A 22,445-nucleotide genomic window follows, 5' to 3' on the forward strand; every position below is an offset into this window, starting at 1 on the left:
CTACATGCTCACATACATTGGCCAGAGACTTATTTTAGGGGCTAGAAGTGGTTGGGGAAGGTACACAAAACCAGAACATCTGCCTGGCTAATGCAAACAATGATTTAATGAACATTTATGGAGCTGAGCAGACAAAATTCTGGGTACAGAAATAGGGCTTCTGGTGAGCCTACTGCATGTAAATGTAAATAAGATATTTTATTTGTTAAGTTTCTACCCAACCACTCCTAAATGCAGCATTTTTTTTTTTTAAAGAATCCTTTTTTATTTTAAAAAGTAGGTTTAATTTTTTTTTTCTCAGCTGAATGTCTTGTAGTATAAACTACTGACCGTTTCTTTATCTCTTCTCTGCACTCAGAAGAGGTCCTCTTCCAGGAAAGTTTTAGGATTGTAATTAGTGAGGGTTACCCTATTGTCTTACATACCTGAATGTTTAATCTTTTCAGTGAGAAAAAGAAAAGCACAGCTTAGTTATATGCTGGAATGGCCCTGTACATATATGTTTATCTCATCATGTCACTTCAGATACTCATTAAAGTGGAACTGAACTCAGAACTCCTCTCTGCTCTACAAGATACGCAACAGAATAACAACCTTTAAACAAAAACATTCCTTTGTTACAGCTGATACAAATCCTAACTTAAATCTGCAATGTTTCTACTTCCTGATTCATGGAAGCAGACATTGGACTCTATTCTCAAAGAGCCAAAAGTTCCGCAAAATTTTACCGCTATATTATCGCCAGCGGTAAACGCCGCATTTTTTCCACATTCACTAATATTTTCTGCATGTTTTCCGCATGCGGGAAAAAAGATGCGGAAACAGCTATCATTCATGCGGGAATCATGCGGTAAAAAGGTCGCATAAAAAAGGGTTTTTTAAAAAAAAGGTTAAAGTCCAGCAAGCACAGCCCTTAAACCTCCAGACTTCATTAAAGTCAATGGGATGCGGAATATATAACCTACTACTTGTAGGTGATAAAAAAAAAAAAAAAAAAAAAAAAAATCGGTAATTAACGACTAAATGATGCGCCTGAACAGTTTTGAGAATTGATCTTTTATTGCGGAAAATACCGACTTTAGCGGAAATTTTTCTGCATGCATCCCGCACTCACACTTTTCCCGCATGCGGAAAAAACATGCGGAACATTTTGAGAATTTTTAATGTGGCGGTGTTTTGGTCGGTAACTTCCCACATGCACTTTACCGCATGCGGGAAGTCTTTGAGAATAGAGCCCATTGTTCACAGCCTTGGCTTCAAATGGGCTTACCTGCCATAGGCAGTCATGTGACACGGGGAGGATCAAATTACAACCTTTGATTAGACACAAATGAGGTGGAATTAGAAAGGCTAAACTAACTTTTTACAGGATACGTTTCTTTATGCTTTCCTTCTGTCCTTTGCAAGAGTTCAGGTCCACTTTAAAGGAAACCAGAAACCAATTTAAAAAAAAAAAGTTTTATACATACCTGGGGCTTCCTCCAGCCCCATACGCACGGATCTCTCCCACGAGGCCGATCTCCGCTGCAGCTCCGGTATCGGGTCCTGTTAGTTCTGCCAGTCGCAGCCAGCCTGCGCAAAAGAAGTGCGGCCTCTACATATCTCCCTGGTGGCCACCAGGGAGATACATAGAGAGTGCACTTCTCTTGTGCAGACTGGCTGCGACTGGCAGAACTAACAGGATCCGATACCAGAGCTGCAGGCAGCGGCGTGCGAGCAACCTGTGCGTATGGGGCTATAAATTTTTTTTTTTAATGGTCTCTGGTACACTATAAGTCCTGTAAATTGTGAGTTGGAATCTCCTTGAATTGCTTGGTTTTATAAAAAGGCTCAATTGGGTTGAGATATAGGAAATACAAAGGCCAGAGAGGATGTGGTTTCATCAGAACAGCCACCTACCTTCTTCCATTGATCCATGATACAGGCCTTATCCTCAAATACCCATTGTAGCAGTATTCAGCAATGAAAAGGGGTCAGTATGGGTACTGTGGCCGATATAAGGCTACCCATACGCAACAAGTTGCCATGCATTGTGTTCAGACATTGTCTTTATGTGCCTTCAGTGGCCTCAATTCATCAGTTTGCGGTAACAATTTGCTTTTCGTTAATTTACCACATGCAAAATTTACCGAATGCTTAGTAGTATTCAGCATTTTTTTTTTAGTTGTTGGCAGTTCGTTAAAAGATTGCTGGTGTTCGGTAATGATGCGGTAAGCATGCAGTAAATATCCACACTAGCGATCTTTTATCAAATAAAAGCCGTTTTCAAAGTGCATTGTGGGTAAGGAAGGTGCATTGTGGGCTACCGAGGCTGGGCTAAAAAGCTTTTGGCGCTACTAGGAGTGTGTTCATATGTGCTCCATAACAAGTAATAGTTACAATAAAGAGAACCTGAACTGAAAAGTCAAAATAAACATAAACACGTCATATTTACCTCATTAAGGTCAGTGTCCCCTCTCTCCTCCTGTGCCTCTTTTCCATCACATCACCCCTGCAACCCTCAGCGTCCCCCTCTGCCTACCCTACTTCTGTCCCTCTTTACATCCCCCTGCAACCTCAGTGCCCCCCCCCCCTTCCATGGCACCTGACCCCTGTGCCTCTTTCCACCCCCCCCCCCCCCCACCCCGTGGCACCTGACCCTTTATGCCTTTCCAACCCCACCCCCTGCACCCTCAGTGCCTCTTCTCATCACCCTGCAACCTCAGTGCCCCCCCCCCCCCCATGGCACCTGACCCCCTGTGCCTCTTTCCATCACCACTGCAACCCTCAGCGTCCCCCTCTGCCTACCCTACTTCTGTCCCTCCTCCCATCCCCCTGCAATCAGTGCCCCCCCATGGCACCTGACCCCTGTGCCTCTTTCCACCCCCCTCCTCCCGTGGCACCTGAGCCCCCGTGCCTCTTCCACTGCACCGCTCCAAGCCCCCCCCCCCGTGGCACATGACCCTTTATGCCTTTCCAACCCCACCCCCTGCACCCTCAGTGTCCCCCTGTGCCTCTTCCCATCCCCCTGCCCCTCTCTGTGTCACCTCTGTGCCTCTTTCCAATCCCTTCCAGACAGCGAGATGCAAACCAACAGCATGCTGGATTCACTAGAGAGGTAAGTATGCACAGCTATATAAGCAACATGTTTTCGAACAATATTATATGCAGGGGCAAGACTTCCCCCCCGGAAAAAAAAAAAACAACTATGGTTTTTTGTGTGCATTCCCCCGGTTTTGCAGAGTAGTCTCAGTGGAACTTCATATTTTTCCTCATTACAGTGACAGGACAGGTCCTCAGTCCTCTGTGTAGCTGCCTCATGCAGCCGATGACCTTGCAGCTCCCGATGCATGTCATGTGACAATTGTAGCTGCAAAGTGATAGGCCGCACAGCGGCTATACAGAAGAGTAAGTGAACCTGTCCTGCCACCAGAATGAGGTAAAGTAAGTTGCTCTGCTGCTCGACAAAATCAGGGGGGGGGGGGGGTTTGCAGGAGAGTACGAAAACGCATAGAAGTCACCTCCACTGACCGGACTCCCTTAGTCCCCGCCCCCCCTATATCTAAAAGAGAGACAGGAGTCTGTCTGGGGTCTCATTAAAGAGGAACTGTAGTGAAAATAACATGAATAAAATAGCTTATTGTTTACAAGATTTATTTATAGATTATTTAGTCAGTGTTTGCTCATTGTAAAATCTTTCCTCTGATTTACATTATGAAATGTATCACTGGTGGGGACATCTTTAGTTCTGCCAGGTGATCTGCACAGAATGTTCGTTACTGAGAGTTCTATGCACAGAGGGAGCTACTGATTGGGGGTATCGGCTGCTGATTGGGATGAAGTTCAATGCTTGGTTGAAATACCTCTAAGTTAGAAAGTGGACAGGGTACAGGCGAGGCAGGGAACACACTTGTCTTTCAGTTTTCTGCGCGCGTTTTCCTGCATACTTTTTCTGCACACCAAGTGTGTCTCTATGCAGGAAAACGCGTGCGTTTTTTCATAGCAGCTGATGTAATTGATACAAAAAACTGACAAAATGTGCAGAGTCATGATGCAGAATGTCAGTTTTTTTTCTGCGCGCAAACAAAATATTAAGTGTGTACTATCCCATTGCTTAAAGAGAACCCGAGGTGTGTTTACAGAATATTATCAGCATACAGAGGCTGGATCTGCCTATACAGCCCAGCCTCTGTTGCTATCCCAAACCCCACTAAGGTCTCCCTGCACTCTGCAATCCCTCATAAATCACAGCCGTGCTGTGAGGCTGTGTTTACATCTGTAGTGTCAGTCTCAGCTGCTCCCCCGCCTCCTGCATAGCTCCGGTCCCTGCCCCCGTCCCTTCCCTCCAATCAGCAGGGAGGGAAGGGATGCAGGCGGGGACTGGAGTTCTGCAGGAGGCAGGGAGAGCAGCAGACTGACACTATAGAGATAAACACAGCCAGCTCTGACAAGCTGTTTGTCAGCAGCGTGGCTGTGATTTATGAGGGATTGCAGAGTGCAGGGGGACCTTAGGGGGGTTTGGGATAGCAACAGAGGCTGGGCTTTATAGGCAGATCCAGCCTCTGTATGCAGATAATATTCTTCAAACCCACCTCGGGTTCTCTTTAACATGAGTTCTCAGTTTTTCTGTGTAGAAAACGCGTACGAAAACAGTCAAGTGTGTTCCCTGCCTGAAACTCAAAAAATATGTATATTGTGCAAAAGTCCATTTATTTCAGTACTTCAACTAATATATGAAGTAGGACCCCTTTGCAGGTGTTTTGGATGAATTAGCTGATTAGAGTCTGACACTTTGAGCCTAGAATAAAGGCTAGTACAAACTAGCAATTTTGATTGGGCAATGATTGGTCAATTTTACCACCTCCATGTAGTATGAGGGCCAAACAGATTTTCAATTCTATGCAGATTATATAGGTAAATGGTCATACTACATGGAGGTGGTAAAATTGACCAATCATTGCCCAATCAAAATTGCTAGTGTGTACTAACCTTAATGAACATTTTCACAATAGTCTAATGGGCTGAGATTGTGATTTTGGGGTTCTCATAAGCTGTAAGCCATCATCATCATCATCATAACAAATAAAGGCTTGCAGTATATCGCTTTGCATGTAATGAGTCTATTTCATATATTAGTTTCACCTTTTACGTTGAATTACTGAAATAAATGGACTTTTGCACCATATTCTAATTTTTAGGGTTTCACCTGTATGTGACGGGGCGTTTTCAGAATGTCATCAGGCCTTGTACACTATTACTAAAAACATGTTTAACTACTTCCATACCAGCAGTCTCTGCTCGCTTAAAGATCAGAAACTGCTGGCACGAGAAAACGGTGCTTACCGACAAAACGGTGCAATTATCCGTCACCCCCGCCGTTCTATCCCCGCCGCAGGTCGCTCTCTCTGCCGTCCCTATGACAGCAGAGCTCTATGCACTGGTCAGGAGCCGCTTTCATTGGCTTCTGACCCTGTCCATCAATGTAAGCCAATGAAATAGTCTCCTGACCAGCTCACACAGGTCTGCTGTTATATAGATCTGCGGCGGGGAGAGAGCGGAGCGATTGGCGGGAGCAACGGAACCGCGCGGCGACAAGTGTTGAAATCTACGTCCTGTCAGATCCACGCAGCCACATGCAGGATTGTAGATTTCAACTGTGTCGGTCCGGAACCGGTTAAGAACATCAGAAACAGCTGTAAGAAAGTGATTTTATTTCACAGGAGCGCTAGACTCAGCGCCGTGGATTCACAGAGAGGGGAATCGGCAGAGTCCCGGATCCACCATGCTGAAAACACAAGTTACCTTTCTCATAGCTCAGCAGGGCTCGGTGTTCAACTACAATAAAAAGGCGTAGAAACAGCAAAATACGGGAAAAATGGCGACTGAAAAAAAAAAATCTATGGCACTAAGTTGTTTAAACCATCCAGGGCGCAGGGCCTATCCTCGGTATAATTCTTCTTAAATTATTTCTATTCAAGCCTCTGATAAGTTCAAATCAACAAGTTCTACAAAGTGTATTTTGAGTGTTCCCGGATTTCTGCCATGCGTCTAAAAGGAAGACCTCTCGCCGGCACTTCAGCGTAGAGGAAAACTCCCTCTAGCCAAAGCCTAGTCAAGTGTTTTATTGTGGCGCTGATGCAGCTCCGCCCTCTGATAACACAAAACACAGCACATTATGCCGTCCAGTGGAGGCCTCCTCGTCCGTGCCACGCCCACTCCCGTCTGCTATCTTCATCATGTGATTCAGCATGGCTGCCTATGCAGGTCCGCTCCACAAAGTTCTGACAACCAATCAGCTTAGTAGATTTTCTGCCTGCTGGGAAGGATGGCTTCTTTGATGAAGGAGAAGATGACCAGGATTCCCGAGCGCTTTCCTCTTTTCCCCTTGGTGAAATAGTTTGACACTACGTCATCTGTGAACAAAATGAGATCACATCGGGACAAACGTTAGATGCGTTTACAGAATTTGAGTCCGAACACCCTTTTCCTCAAGGCTATACAGTGTTAAAGCTGACCTCCAGCGTTAAAGTTAGTCATGGATACTAACTTTATAAGTTATAACAAATTATGATACCCCAAAACTTCTGTTACTCACACCCTAAGCCCACGCTATGCCATATAAGGTGAAGGCCATGTCATTTTTTTCTGAAGGCTGAGTAACCTCCTCCATAGTTCAGACTTCAGCTCTGCAGCCTGTCCCCAAGATCTTTGGACACAGTGTAATAGCACAAGATTTCCTCGCCGAAAAAAAGATGAACATTACGCAATTACCTCACATATGAAATGCAGCAATCACCACCACATATGAAATGCAGCAATAAATCCCACATATAAAATGCGGCACTCGCCACCAAATATTAGAGTGGACCTGAACTCAGACTTCCTTTCTGCTCTAAAAGGTTAGCAAGAGCATAACCTTTCAAGAAAATAAATTTCTTTTTTACAGTTTACAAAACTCCTGTAATAAATCTGCCATGTGTCTACTTCCTGCTTTCATGGAAGCAGAGAAAGGGTTAACCTCCATTGTTTACATATTAACTGTGTCTGCCAAGACTGACATTTTTGAGCTGACACAGCTGAGAGATCAAATTACATTTGTGGTTACTTAAAGATGAGAGATAATTTGACAGGCTCTTCTGTATAAATACACACAGGGTGAATTTTCTGTGGTTTCCTTGAGTCCTATGCAAGAGTTCAGGTCCACTTTAAATGCAGCAATCACTGCCACATATGAAATGCAGCCATAACCCAAAATACGGAGGGCGGGGCGGGCACAATTTATGACTCACTAGCTGATGGCCCAGTGTCGTCCTGGTATGTATTTGGCTGTGTTGGCTCTGTCCACTATTCCTAACACACAATTACTCAATGACCTAGTTTGTGAGCTTTGCGGTCTTTGGCATCAATAATTTGCTTGAAATGAAACACCTGACTTTGCGGCTCCACCCCCTTTTCTGAATTTGAACTCCACTCACCCAATGACCAACTGTGCCATTAACAGTGCAATAATGGCAGCAATTAAAAATTCCCCTTGAAAAATCAATAGGTAAATTTTGATTGGCTTTTGTAGGCTCCACCCACTTTTCTGAATATTAATCCCAGTCACCAACTGTGCAAAGTTTGAGAACCCTACCATTAACACTGTAAGAATGACTGCAGTTTACATTTTCCCAGTTAAATTTGTCCCCGCTCACTTTTTGGTTATGGGAATAAAAAGTATCCTATACTTTATTCCAGGTAATGTACTATGTGTGTGCCAAATTTCATTCAAATCCGTTCAGCCATTGCTGTGTGATTGAGTAACAAACATCCAAACTTTCGCATTTATAATATTAGTAAGACGCTAGTCTCATGCCATATACACATAAGGAAAAATCAATTTCGGCATAGAAAAATTACACCAGACATGAGGCAATCGTAAGACGGCCTATATAATGATTTTACAGCTTTCCTTTATAGGGTTGAGGAACAAGTTCACTTTCAAGGTAACCCAAGGTAAGTGGGATATGGAGACTGCCATATTTATTTCCTTTTAAACAGTACCCTACTTTTAACCATAGACCCTGAACACGCATGTAGCTGATCAGGTACTTGGATTCAGGTTTTACTGGATTAGCCATATGCTTGTTCCAGGGTTCTTACTCACAAACTACTTTTGCCTGAAGATCAACAGGGCTGCCAGGCATCGTGCATTGTTTACAAGGTAATAAATATGGCAGCCATCATATCCCTCTCACTTCGGATTCCCTATAGGCGGTCTGTTGAGTCAGCTTTCTAACCACGGACAAGGTAAGGGATTACCACTAAACACCTACCAATAAGCCACAAGTCAAGATTACCAAATCATTTGATTAAAGAGGAACGCCAGTGAAAATAATGTAATAAAAGTGCTTCATTTTTACAATAATTATGTATAAATTATTTAGTCAGTGTTTGCCCATTGTAAAATATTTTAAATCCCTGATTTACATTCTGACATTTATTACATGGTGACATTTTTACTGCTGGCAGGTAAGGTAGCTGCTGTATGCTGTTTTGGCAGTTGGAAACAGCTGTAAACAGCTATTTCCCACAATGCAACAAGGTTCACAGACAGGAAACCGCCAGGAGTACCACCATCCTCAGAGTTTCTTGTGGGAGGAGTTTCACCACAATATCAGCCATACAGCGCCCCCTGATGGTCTGTTTGTGAAAAGTAATATATTTCTCATGTAAAAGGGAGAATCAGCTACTGATTGGGATAAAGTTCAATTCTTGGTCAGAGTTTCTCTTTAACTAAGTACCACCTTTTGCTTTCCTTTGAACAAAACCTTGGCTTCAGAGTTTCTACTTCCTGTGTTTTGCCATTTGAGAGGGAGGAAGGGAAAACTTTATTCATACTTCAGACAAATTCAAGGTATTGTCCTCAGTTAAACTTCTTCTCAATGAGATTAAAGGATCGTGAAGGAGTAGGGCCAGAAAATGGGAATAAACACCATTTTGTGTTAACACTTGCCAAAGAATGACTAAGCTTTATCACGTGACACAGGCGCCCAGAGAGAGACAAATCAGGGAAGAGCACCTGATGGTGGAGAAAAGACGCATGCCAGCGGATAAGCTAGTATAACCTCTGCTGCCTGCACTCTGCACGACCCAGAGGAGGGTGGCGGATACCCATAGACGGAGACCGGGGGGGGGGGGAGGGGGGGGGGGTTGAAATATCTGGTGACCTCACTAGATATACCTTAGATTCCATGCTGAAATCTATTGAAAGTCTGTGCCTAGTATGTTGAAGGATTTGGTCTGATAGTCGATTCTGGAGGCCATCTATTAGTATAGGGCCACCTTTAAGAAGGGAGTCAGACAGGATACCACCATGACTTCACAGCTACACTCATACAGTCATGCATGCCCACCACTCTGGTGAACATGTACTTATCTGAAGAGAGGGGAGCAAGATGTCTCCCACTGCAGGGAGGAGCAGGGGGTGTCCTGCTGCAGGAGAGAAAAGAGGGGAGCAGGAGAAGAAGCAGGAGCAGTCCCGCTGCTGGAGAGGAGCAGGGGAAGTCCTGCTGCGGGAGAGGGAAGCAGGGCTCACGCTGCAGGACAGAAAAGGAAAGTAGGAAGAGAAGCAGGACATCTCCTGCTGCAGGTTAGGAGAGGGGAGCAGGAGGTCTCCTGCTGCTGGAGAGGAGAAGGTCAAAGGTCTCCCACTATAGGGGAGGAAAAGGGAGCAGGAGAAGCAGGAGGTCTCCTCCTGCACGAGAGGGGAGCAGGAGAAGCAGGAAGTCTCTCGCTGCAGGAAAACACCACAGGAATCATCCTAAGATGGCGCGACTGTTTTCCTCTGGGTGGGAAAGATGAGAGACTCCTATACACACACATCTTATTCAGAGGCCTGAAAGGTACCAGCCATTTCCACTTGTTTCCTACATCCCAGTTTTATTTCTACCAAAATCTGATCAAGCTTCGATCAAGCCATTAGCACTGTACAACCCCATGCAATGCAACACCATACTTCCACCAGTTCCCACACTGCTACCCCACCCACATTGGCTGCTCATCAGAGGTTTTCCTGCAAGCCCAACTATGATTCATATGTCCATATGCCTATAACAGAGTGTGAGGTGCATCAAAGCAAACAGCACTGCGCATCGTGTGCACAAGCCCTTACAGCTCACAGAAACTTCATTGGGTGCTTCTGAAGTGCTGCAGAGGAGCTCGTACCCTGAAGCACACCTGACTGCACATTGCAAAGTTCCTCACTATAGGTAGAGCTTAGGTGAACACTCACCTCCATGCTGGACCGTAGATGGAAGCACATTTTCTCCTGCGGACAGGGATACGAAGAACGCAAATGGGATGAGCCATAAGCAGAAGGTGAAGTAGGCCAGGACCTGCAGAGAGAAACAGGCTGCATACGTCAAACAAGACTGCACACTACCAGGCTTCAAAGGGTACCTAAACTTAAAGTCATGTTGACAGTTTAACTTACCTGAGGCTTTTTCCAGCCCCCTGTAGTTGTCCTGGTCAGGGATGCTCAAATTCGGCTTCAGGAGATATCCGGATTTTTGCTATCCGGATATCCGGGGGGGGAGGGGGGGGGGGGGGTCCAAGCTTACCTCTCTGACGTCTTCTTCGGTCATCCCTCAGCGCCTCCCACGATGCGCTCCAAGCGGTGGTCACCTGATTACAAACACTTCCTCCTTCCGGGTTGAAGGAGGAAGTGTTTGTAATCACGTGACGCGCATGGAGCGCATCATGGGAGGCGCCGAGGGACGACCGCAGAAGACGTCAGAGAGGTAAGCTTGACCCCCCCGCCCAGCCCGCACAGCATTACTGGGAGATATCCGGATAGCAAAAATCCGGATATCTCCCGAAGCTGAATTTGAGCATCCCTGGTCCTGGTCCCTCACAGTCATTCTGCTCTGCTCCGTTCAGCATCTGTGGCCAGGAGCGGCACTTTCGCAGTTACAATTTTTAGACTGTGCAAGCGCAGGACGCTCCCAGAAGCAAGAGGGAAGAGGCTTTTGGCCCAGGGACACACATGCATATTTCCGAGGGGAACAGCTGCTGAATGGATCAGAGCAGAACTACAAGGAGGGGTGAGAAGGATTACAAGAGGCTGGAAGAAGCCATAGGCAAGTTCAACTGGGTACTTTAGTTTCACTTTACATTTCCTTTAATTTAGTGCAAATCAAACTGCTTCTTATTAATCGGAGTCTTCCTGACCAATAAGATTCTATGGCAGCCATTGGTAGTTATAAATACATCGTGTGAGACGAAGAGTCATTGGTAGTTATAAATACATCGTGTGAGACGAAGAGTCAGGAGATTTTTCATGGTTGCAGGAAGCCAGGGAAATTAAATAGAGCCCGAGGTGAGCTAAAAAAAAAAAAAAAAAAAAAAAAACCCCAAAACAAACAAAAAATAGGCTACCAGATCTGCGGGGCAGAGCGGATCAGGCAGCCGCTAAAACCGCCGCTCCCGTGGGCTGCAATGGCCCACTTTCACTTTTGTGACCTCTGGGTCACGACGCTGCAAGGAGAGACTGTGTGTCTCACAACATGCAGGGAGGCGGGGGAATGGCCAAGGAGAGAGAGGTGCCAAATGTCAGCTCAGGAAACCCTGTAGGCTCACCCCTGGTGTGTTTTAAACAGGGAATTCCTTTCCCCTCTGTTTAATTCTGAGTTGGCGACAAATCTTGTAGCTAAACTCGGGGGAGGGGGGGCTATAGTGTGGTGGTGGTGAGGACACAGATCCATGTAATTAGGTAGAGAACATGGTTCTGTGTCCCACCTGCCCCCTTAAGATCCACCTCGGGTTCTCTTTAAAGGACAACTGAAGTGAGAGGTATATAGAGGCTACCATATTTACTTCCTTCTAAGCAATACCAGTCGCCTGGCTATCCTGCTGTTCCTTTGCCTCTAACAGGGATGATCACCGGATGAAATCGGAATAAAACCTATTCGGATTTCATCCGGTGATCATCCTCTGCCTCTAATACTTTTAGCCCTAGACCCTGAACAAGCATGCAGCAGATCAGGTGTTTCTGACATTATTGTAAGATCTGACAAGATTAGCTGCATGCTTGTTTCTGGTGCACTTCAGACACTACTGCAGCCAAATATATCAGCAGGGCTGCCAGGCAAATGGAATTGTTTAAAAGGAAATAAATGTTAGCTTCCATATTCTTCACACTTTACTTGTCCTTTAATGACTAAAGGCTCATACACGTTTGAATAAAGTCTCAGCCAATAGTCAGGCCGGTGTACAGTGTCCCCCCCCCCCCCCCTCCCAAGCGATCCCACCGGTGTATCAACTCAACCCCCGTGACGGTCAATCCCATTGTCTATGCCACGTGACGTCACACATTTGCCGCTCCGCATAGCAACACAGTGCGTTGTCAGCTACACAGCTGACTCACGTCTGTGCAGTCTGACCCAGCGATGTCGCCCACGTGGATCGGGTCCAAGTCCTTGACGATCATCATCCAAAGGTGACTGTGCGCACCTTAACTGTTCATTGCAAGCTTTTGAAAGCCTGGTGTAAATGGTGCACACATCTGCTGGTCTGATATCAGCCTATCTGCACCACCACTAACACCGGACCATACTTTGCTAGCTTACCTAGCCTAAAGGTGCATACACACATCAGACTATAGTCTTTGGAAAATGAAAGATCACAGACCAATCTTACCACCCTTCATGTAGTATGAGAGCCATACTCTACACAGTCTATTCTATGGAGCTGAACTCCACATCAGAAAAAAATCTTTGCAAGATGCTGCACACACAGATGCTGTACAGACACAAAAGATCAGTAGCTGCAAAAGATCTGTTCCTGCCAAAAATCCATTCCTGCAAATTGCAATGATAGTCTATGAGTTCTGCAGATCATCATACACACATGATTTAACTGACATTCATCTGCAGATCAAGCAATCATCTGCAGATCTGAAAATCCATCCTGGTGGATCTGATCTGCAGATGAATGTCAGTTAAATCATGTGTGTATGATGATCTGCAGAACTCATAGACTATCATTGCAATTTGCAGGAATGGATTTTTGGCAGGAACCGATCTTTTGCAGCTACTGATCTTTTGTCTGTACAGCACATGTGTGTGCAAAGATTTCTGTCTGATGGGGAGTTCAGCTCCATAGAATAGACTGTGTAGAGTATGGCTCTCATACTACATGAAGGGTGGTAAGATTAGTCTGTGATCTTTCATTTTCCAAAGACTATAGTCTGATCTGTGTATGAGCCTTTAGAGAGGAACACCATAGTGCATACTGAATACATTGCTGCTGTCCCAGAAACTAGAACAGATGGCAACAACTCCAAACATAAATTGGAAACACTCAGTGTTAGGGAGGCAGCAGATATAATGTGCAGCTCACACACAGCCAGTCTCAGGAAATCTAGCGCAGGCTCAGCCAGGGTTACAGGCCTCGCTACTCATACCAATTACTGCAATCAGTGTCCTTGACAGATTACAAGTAAATCTGATGAGCCTTAGGCCACATACACACATCAGACCATAGTCTTTGGAAAATGAAAGATCACAGACCAATCTTACCACCCTTCCTGTAGTATAAGAGCCATACTCTACACAGTGTTTTCTATGGAGCTGAACTCCCCATCAGGAAAAAATCTTGGCAAGATGCTGCACACACAGATGCTGTACAGACACAACAGATCAGTATCTGCAAAAGATCTGTTCCTGCCAAAAATCCATTCCTGCAAATTGCAATGATAGTCTATGAGATCTGCAGATCATCATACACACATGATTTAACTGACATTCATCTGCAGATCCGCAGATCTGAAAATCCATCCTGGTGGATCTGATCTGCAGATGAATGTCAGTTAAATCATGTGTGTATGATGATCTGCAGATCTCATAGACTATCATTGCAATTTGCAGGAATGGATTTTTGGCAGGAACAGATCTTTTGCAGATACTGATCTTTTGTGTCTGTACAGCATCTGTGTGTGCAGCATCTTGCAAAGATTTTTTTCTGATGTGGAGTTCAGCTCCATAGAAAAGACTGTGTAGAGTATGGCTCTCATACTACATGAAGGGTGGTAAGATTGGTCTGTGATCTTTCATTTTCCAAAGACTATGGTCTGATGTGTGTATGTGGCCTTATGTGCTACAAGAGGATTGCTTATCCCTGCGCTGTGCTCTCCAGTATGCTGGGCCGGATCTTACTGCACAGCCTCTGAACACCGGCTCAAAGGAATCTCACATTTGTTTAAAGATACTTAAAGCACACCTGAACTGAGAGGGACATGGAGGCTGACATTATTATTCCCTTTTAAACATTACCAGTTCCCCGGCAGCCCTGCTGGTCTATTTGGCTACAGTAGTGTCTGCATAACACCTGAAACAAGCATGCAGGTAATATTGTCAGATCTGATAATGTCAGAAACATCTGATTTGCTGCATGCTTGTTCAGGGTCTATGGCTAAAAGTATAAAGCTGAGTACACACGTACGATAACGATCATTCAAAAACGAACGATAACGACAATCGGAACGATAATCGTGCGTTCAAAAAGTGTGAACGATCGTTTATGTGAACGATAACGATCGTTATCGTTCAATCGGACCGATCCAACCCGGCGGATTTTTTCGAAAGATAATCGTTCAATCGTTGCAGTGTGTACAAAGATCGTCCGATAACGCATGTTCTTATTGCCTGTCATAACGTCACTTCCGTTTGCGCACGCATTTTTTTATCGTTCGGCGTTCAGTACTTTATACTTATATCGTTCACGTGTGTACACAATCGTTCATTACGAACGATCTTTTCAGTCTAATTTGAATATCGTGTAAACGTCACGAATCGTTCGTAACGAACGATCTTTATCGGACGTGTATACGAACCTTTAGAGGCAGAGGATCAGCAGGGCTGCCAGGCAACTGGTATTGCTTAAAAAGAAATGAATAGGGCAACCTCCATATCCCTCTCACTTAATTTGTCCTTTTTAAAGCACACCTGCACTGAGAGGGATATGGAGGCTGACTTATTTCCTTTGAAACCATACAGATTGCCTGGCTGTCCTGCAGAGCCTCTGTTTCTAATACTCTTAGCCATAGACCCTAAACATGCATACATATAAGATGTTTCTGAATGATGCTTGTGATTCCACGGACTTGTGTTATTCCTTTCTCAAAGATGAAAACCACATGCAATCCAGGCAAGCAAGAATAATCTCTTTTTGTAAACTGACAGATCCCTTAAAGCGAACCAGAGCCGAACCTCGGGTTCAAAATCTAACACTTACCACTTAGAGAGAGAAGCTTCAGGATCCTAATGTGGCTTCCCTTGGTTTTTCCAAGCCCCCAGTTGCTGAGCGCAGCCCCCCCTTCACAACAGGGCCATGCAGCTCCTCTACCTGGTTTGAGTGCGTGCAATGGCCACACGAGACCGCCCGCCCATGCACAGTAGCAGAGCAAGCAGCTCCGTGCTACTGCGAGGGTGGGCGCAGTTGGCCACTGCACACACTTAAAGAGAACCCGAGGGGGGGTTCTGACAATGCAATCCACATACAGAGGCTGGGTCTGCCTATACAGCCCAGCCTCTGTTGCCATCTCAATCCCCCCCTAAGCTCTGATATCCCCCATAAATCACAGCCACGCTGTCGACACGCAGTGTGTCGCAACGGGCTGTGTTTACCTTTATAGTGTCAGTCTGCAGCTCCCTCCGCCTCCTGCATAGCTCCGGTCCCCGCCCGCGTCCCTTCCCTCCCCTCTGATTGGAGGGAAGGGACGCGGGCGGGGACCGGAGCTATGCAGGAGGCGGGGGGAGCGCTGAGACTGACAATACAGAAGTAAACACAGCCCGCACAGCGCGGCTGTGATTTATGGGGGATAGCAGAGCACAGGGGAGGCTTGGGGGGATCTGGATAGAAACAGAGGCTATATAGGCAGACCCAGCCTCTGTGTGCAGATAGCATTGTCAGAACCACACCTCGGGTTCTCTTTAAACAAGGAAGAGGAACTGCGTGGCCCCAATGCGATTAGCGACAATGTATTGTCGCTAATCTTCCGGAGGGCTGCACTCTCTGATTTTGTGTGCCCGGGCTTCGGCTTGGTGCACTCTAATAAGGCGGCAATAAACCTATATGTATTCATTATCATTACAGTCACATGATCAGTTCTTCTGTTTGCAATTCAATCTAAAACTAGGTACTGTTTTTGCAGCCAACAGAAGGCTCTGCATCTGTGTCAGGCTGGGAATGGGGCAGAACTTCCAGACTTATCAGTCACAACACTGATCTCTGGCTCATAAGAAACCGCCCTACTGCACTATACGCACTCAACTCCCATTATGCTTTGTATCGAAACAATGGAAAATCATTCAAATCCGCTGGCTTAATTTAGTAGCTTTTACTTCCTGGTGTCAGAGGTTGGGGTGTGAGGAGGTTAGACTCAGCGACATCTGAGAGAGTGGGGAAACCGCAGTGAAACTGTTACTAGGGACTTGAAAACCATAAGTACTTATGTTAGTACTGTCACCTTCACGCTAGGCAGAGCCTGGCTATGATTACGTACCTCTGAGAAGGGATAGTATTCTTCCGCAAAGTACTGGAAAGCCAAGTAGTGATTGAGCACCACCAGCACTGTGAAAGACAAAATATTTAGTAGTGAGAGGAGTTTGAAGGAAACAGACACAGTAAGAGCTCTGAAGGGCAGCATAAGGCCCTCGGGCCGCCATCTGGACAGCCCTACTTCAGATCGGCACTCTTTATAACACACTTACCACACGACAGTATAAAGTTAGGAGACGTCAGCATGATGAATGGAAACGTCTGCAACAGGCCGAAGTACACCACGTTGGTGAAGAGCCCCACCCCAATCATCACTGTGGGGAACCTCTCAAAGAAGTAGAGGCCGATCAGCACACCTGTGGAGAACTGACACCAAGCAGCCGTTACTGCCACATCTGAGGGGACGTCACTACACCGGTCAAACATTATTATTATTATTAAACGGAACCAGTGGTGAGAGGGACAAGGAGGCTGCCATATTTATTTCCTTTTAAGCAATACCAGTTGCCTGGCTATCCTGCTGACCCTGTGTCTCTAATATGTTTAGCCATAGCCCCTGAACAAGCATGCAGCAGATCAGGTACTCCAACTCTGGTTTTACTGGATTAGCCCTATGCTTGTTCGAGGGTTTTGACTCTACCTATGCCAGAAGATCAACAGGGCTGCCAGGCAATTAGCATGGTTTACAAGAAAAATATGGCAGCCTCCATAACCCTCTTACCTCTATTATGTTATCTGTTGCATGGACGGAAGTTTTGCTACTCACCCATATCATGTACTTTATGATCCTGCTAGTGGCCACTGTATACTCTTCTATTAGTTCTGCTAGATAGTACAGGCCGGCAGCTGCAAGGAAACAGAGGCATTATCAGCACTGCAACACAACTCGGTCTAATCAATGCAATATGTGCAGATCATTAAAGCCACATGGCATCTACGTATGGGGAGTTCCAGAGAAGGAACTGATCTACACCGCAGCATTGTTACATTATATACGACAATATAGACAAGCCAGAGACATCAGCTAGCCAGTACACCTACAATCACAACTGGCTTTTAAAGCAGGAGGATTAGCCATACTATGACAGGGGAAAAAAACAAAACATATATAAGTAGATAAATACTTTGAACTACTTACATAACATATGTATTGTACTGTCCACATTTTGATTTCAGTGAATTTTATATAGTGAATGAAGAGAATTCTGTGTCTGGTGGGAAACATGTCTTTTGCCCACCGTTTGAGGCTAAATCCTGATGTTATTTCTATTTCTGCCCTTAACTTTTTTTTCTTTTGTCCTCCAATCGCTGAGTCACCTCAGCCTTGCTTGTAAACACAAATGAGCGGAGGATCGTGTTTCAGATAGACAGCTTAATAAATGGAAGAGGAGAAATATATTATAGATAAAAAGAACCCCAGCATGCAACTGTTTGGCACTGACTATTAAAGGGCCAGTGCTCCTAAAGTATGTCATAACTCCAAACCATAACAGCAGAAAAAGTTTTAAAAGCAAGATAAGCATCTTTATCACTTAATACACCCAGACCAGTTGCTGTTGAAATTTGATTTTTAGGGTGACAATCCTGCGGTTAAACATATACACATATAATACTAGCCCTATTAAGAAATGATGTGAAGTCCTTTTCTGTTTTCCAGTACAGGAAGAGTTTAAAAAAAAAGTTTATGCAAAAGAGCTTCTCATTTTGACTTCAGGTTAATCAGGAGTGTCAGACAATTGGCATTAACTGTTTATGGCGGAGCAGTGCTTTTCAGCGCTGCTAGCTTTGGGCGCAGCCAGCGCCGCCATAGACTGTAATGGGAATCAGTCTATAGCGGCGCTCAGTGAGGAAGGTCGGCTCCGTCAGAAGACGGAGCCGAAGTTGTTTAAAAAACACAATAATTCGGCCTCCAGCAATCGCTGGAAGCCGAATTATTTCATTCCCCCACTATCCATGTCGGCCTGGAGGGGGAATAGTAATTAAAACGCCCCGGACTTGTGCAGAAGCAGGACCAGCCATTTAACAGCTGGATCCTGCGCCCAAGTCTACCAGCGCCGTATTCAAATGTACGCGTTTATGGACCGACGCAGTTGGAAACTACATCCTGCTGGTGGCTGTGCTGCTCTGACAGAACATAGATTTCAAATATTCACCGCCGCGCCCTCACGCTGTCCTCGCCACTGTTCCGTTGCTGCACCCACTTCTCTCTGCTGTCTCAGTGACAGCAAAGCTTCCGAATATCTGGTTAGGAGCCCATTTCATGGGCTCCTGACCCCGTGATTACTGTGAGCCAATCAGTTATCACCGCACACAATAGGGGAAGTACGGCTCTGGTCCTTAAGTGGCTTGAACCATCTGGTCCCAAAAGGGTTAAAAGGAAATAAATATAGAAACCTTCATATCTTGCTCACTAAAGTGTTCTTACACGATTACAGCTGTAGCTTCTGTAAGAACAGTCTACCTGTTCTGTGCATGGAGAAGCAGCTGGAAGAAGGCATGTGCAATCATATGATTCTCCACTCTGAAAGCCTGCCGTTACACACCCTGCAGATGTGTAGGCTTGTGTCCCCTGCCGCTGGCTCCAGCTCCTTCATCAGTCTGCCAAGCTCTACATTCCTCTACATTATAGGGAGTTCTAGACATTGCGGTAGGTTGGAGGTTCCTATTGGCAGACGTTCACAAGTCAGGAACTCCCTGCATTTGGACTATAAGACGCAGTGACTTTTTCCCCGACTTTTGGGGGAGAAAAAGTGAGTCTTATAGTCCACAAAATGCAGTATATTTCATGCTGAAACAGATGATCGGAAATCTGCCTGCAGTGTATAGATAGCCAACAGCTTTATCTCTGATAATAATCCGAATATTTATATAGCGCTTTTCTCCTGTCTCAAAGCACTCAAGAGCTGCAGCCACTGGGATGCGCTCAAGAGGCTACCCTGCAGTGTTAGGGAGTCTTGCCTTGAACTCCTTACTGAAGAGGTACTGAACCTAGCCAGGATTTTAATCCTGGTCTCCCATGTCAAAGGAGGTGCCCTTAACCAGTACACTATGCAGCTGATCAGATTCAATCAGAAAGAGCTCTGTCTCTTGGTTAATCTGCCCATCATCGCTAGATGTATGGGCACCTTTAGAAGACCTCTAAAAGTCTATGCTGAGGAAATGGCTGGCAAATGGACTCCCAACTGGGTAACTTAAAACTACATTTGGAGAAGACCCTGATGCTGGTAAAGACTGAGGGCAAAAGGATGAAGGGGCGGCAGAGAATTAGATGATGGCGCTAGTATGGTTGACGTGAGCCAGCATGAAAGGGAAATTCCGCTAACTGAGTGGACAGCACCCTCTGGAAGGGCTAGATTTCAGATAGGTTGCAGTACTAATAGTAATGCTTCCAGGTGTTCATGTGATTGGAGAACTGTTCCCCATTATTAATCCCTATGGACTTTCACGCTGACTCATCTCAACTGCATTCATGTAATTAAGGTGCCGGGACATTTGGGAGCAGGGCAAAGCCCCCCCCCCCCAAAAAAAAGGCTCACCCTGCTCCTACAAAAGTCCCGGCGGCGTTAATTATTATTCTTCCTCCAGGCCGCCATGGACTCGGGGGAAATAGGTAATTTCGGCTTCCAGTAATTAAGACTCCGTCTTTTGACAGCACCCAAATTACTGTCAGGGCGCCGATATAGCCGTAATTTACATTACAGCCTATAGCAGTGCAGGGTGCGCCCAAATTTCCAGAGCCTTTTGCCTGTCTTGCACCTCAACCATACTAGCTTCGAGATGGCTAGATAGTATCATGGAAGCAACAAACATGAGCTTGACCAAGCTTAGAGAGGCAGTAGAGGATAGAAGGGTCTGGCGATCTGTGCGCCATAGAGATGCAAACAATCAGACATGACTGAACAACAAGGAATTAAATATCCAAATATAAATAAGCTGGTCTTTTCATAAAAGTAGAAAAACAAGTATGACTGGATTTGGGCCTCACAGTGCAGAGAAGGCCAGTCTCGCATACCAGGTAACATGAAACAAACTATTTGCATATTACACACAGGTTATCTAGTAAACAAGCTAGCAAACATCACTCAAATATACAAGCAGTAGAGCATACAACGCTAGTCTACTTTAGAGGACCCAGCGGGAATCTTCATAGGGAAATTCTGCTAACGTGATTGGGTGGGCGGCACCCTAACTGCCAGGTTTCCGATAGGCTGAAATAAACTACGCCCACACTACTCAGCCAATCCCGAAGCTTCGTGCTGTAGAGGGTGCTGTGATTGGAGAACTGTTCCCTGGGTCCCCTAAAGTAGACTAGTGCCAAGAATACAGCCATGCCAACATTCCCATTCTAGAAAAAAGGAAAGCAGCAAGTGTTACCAGTAAGATCGTCACAGTGACTGTGTTCAGATGTCACAGCAGACTCACCTATTGCCAGGGTGACAAAAGCCACCTGTATGAAAAGAGACAGCCAGCTGAGCGCATAGATAAACCACATTTTTCTGTGTGCTGCACTAAACCAACTCTGTACTAATTTCCTAAATATATTACTATTATTGGGGCAGTATGTTCCAAGGCTGATCCCTCTTTCTCAAACTGATAGAAATCCCCCAAATGTACTGCCAGGTATCCACCCGCAAGTCTTATAGTTACTATATTCTAAAGGCAGCACCAGATTTCTCAATCTGGGTGCACAGCTATCCTAAAAGCTGTCTGCAACAAAACCTGCTTGAAAACCTATCCTTACTTATCTATGCCACCTCCCCAATATAATTAACTGACAGTCACAACCTAGCTTGCGGTCTCTGAGGGTTCATGCAACTCTACCTCACTGCAAATCTGTCTGCTGTCAGCAAGTGTCCACAATCACTGCAAATCTGACTGCTATCAACAATCCTTGCCAATCACTGCAAATCTGTCTGCAACCACCAATCCTCCCCAATCATTGTAAATCTCCCGGCTTCCTACAAGTCCTTCCACTTCCTGCAGTATTCCTTATTCTCTATAAATCTCCCAAATCAATGCAAATAATGAGACTCCCTACAGATCTGCCAGCTAATTGCATGCCATCTGCTTCCTGCAAGACCCCCCAAAACAGTGCAAAGCTTTTAGATCAGCTGAAGACCCCTCATCAGCTGCAGAGGAAGCCTCACCTCCCTTCAGTTACAAACTATCCCCCACTGATTGCTGTCCAACCTCAATAATCTGTAAATAACCTGTATGAGCCCTTTCCCTGCCTGCCCAGGCCTCTCTCCACCCCAGACTCCCAGAAGCAGCGTCAGCCCCCCTCTGTTCTGCGGGTCTCCCTTCTTGTTCTCCTGCGCAGGCCTCTCCGGGGCCCCTACATGCCCAGGGCTCTTGATGACACTTCCCCCTGCCTCTCCCTCCAGCCACTCCACCATAGAGAGGAGACTCCTGCAGGAACCATAGAGAGGCGTGGCAAGCGCGGTTTCCGGAACGCACCCTGCCGCCGCCGCCCATGTCTCTATTGGAGACCTCATGGAGGAAGCTAGCGCCGCCATGTTTGATGAGGGAAACGCTGCGTCCGCTAGCCTGAAGCGGCGCCCACACCTAACCACGCGGCTTGTTACGCGCCGTGTGGTTGGCCGCTCTTGTTACCAAGGTTACAAAGCTTGCCAGCAAGGCAGCTTTACGTCATCTGCAGAGTTTGCTGGCTGTATAAAGGGCGCAAATCACCTGATAGCGAACCAAAGTCCAGTGAGGTCTCTGATAGTGCTAGATGTATAATGTTCAATGAGCTACCCATACACTATGGGCCTCTGCAGATTGTAAAAAACTAGGTACAGTTAACATCCCTCCCAACTTTTTGAGATGAGAAAGAGGGACACTTAAGCCACACTGCTGATCACGCCCCCGGCACACCTCTAGTCAAGCATACCATAAAGATTTCATAAGAAAAATATGTTGTTTTA

The 22,445-nt window shown here is 45.7% G+C and overlaps 1 protein-coding gene across 1 annotated transcript; it reads right to left on the reverse strand.

Annotated features, from left to right (window-relative positions):
- Nucleotides 1-5,673: 5,673 nt before the first annotated feature.
- Nucleotides 5,674-21,947, reverse strand: TEX261 (testis expressed 261). Its single transcript, XM_068274490.1, has 6 exons — nt 20,941-21,947; nt 17,285-17,364; nt 16,731-16,884; nt 16,523-16,590; nt 10,253-10,355; nt 5,674-6,392 (listed from the first exon to the last, which is right to left on the reverse strand). The coding sequence occupies exons 1-6, from the start codon at nt 21,008-21,010 to the stop codon at nt 6,277-6,279; spliced, it is 591 nt and encodes a 196-aa protein (XP_068130591.1). The 5' UTR covers nt 21,011-21,947; the 3' UTR covers nt 5,674-6,276.
- Nucleotides 21,948-22,445: the final 498 nt, after the last annotated feature.

The sequence above is a fragment of the Hyperolius riggenbachi genome, chromosome 1 (assembly GCF_040937935.1).
Source record: "Hyperolius riggenbachi isolate aHypRig1 chromosome 1, aHypRig1.pri, whole genome shotgun sequence".
Lineage (NCBI taxonomy): Eukaryota > Metazoa > Chordata > Amphibia > Anura > Hyperoliidae > Hyperolius > Hyperolius riggenbachi.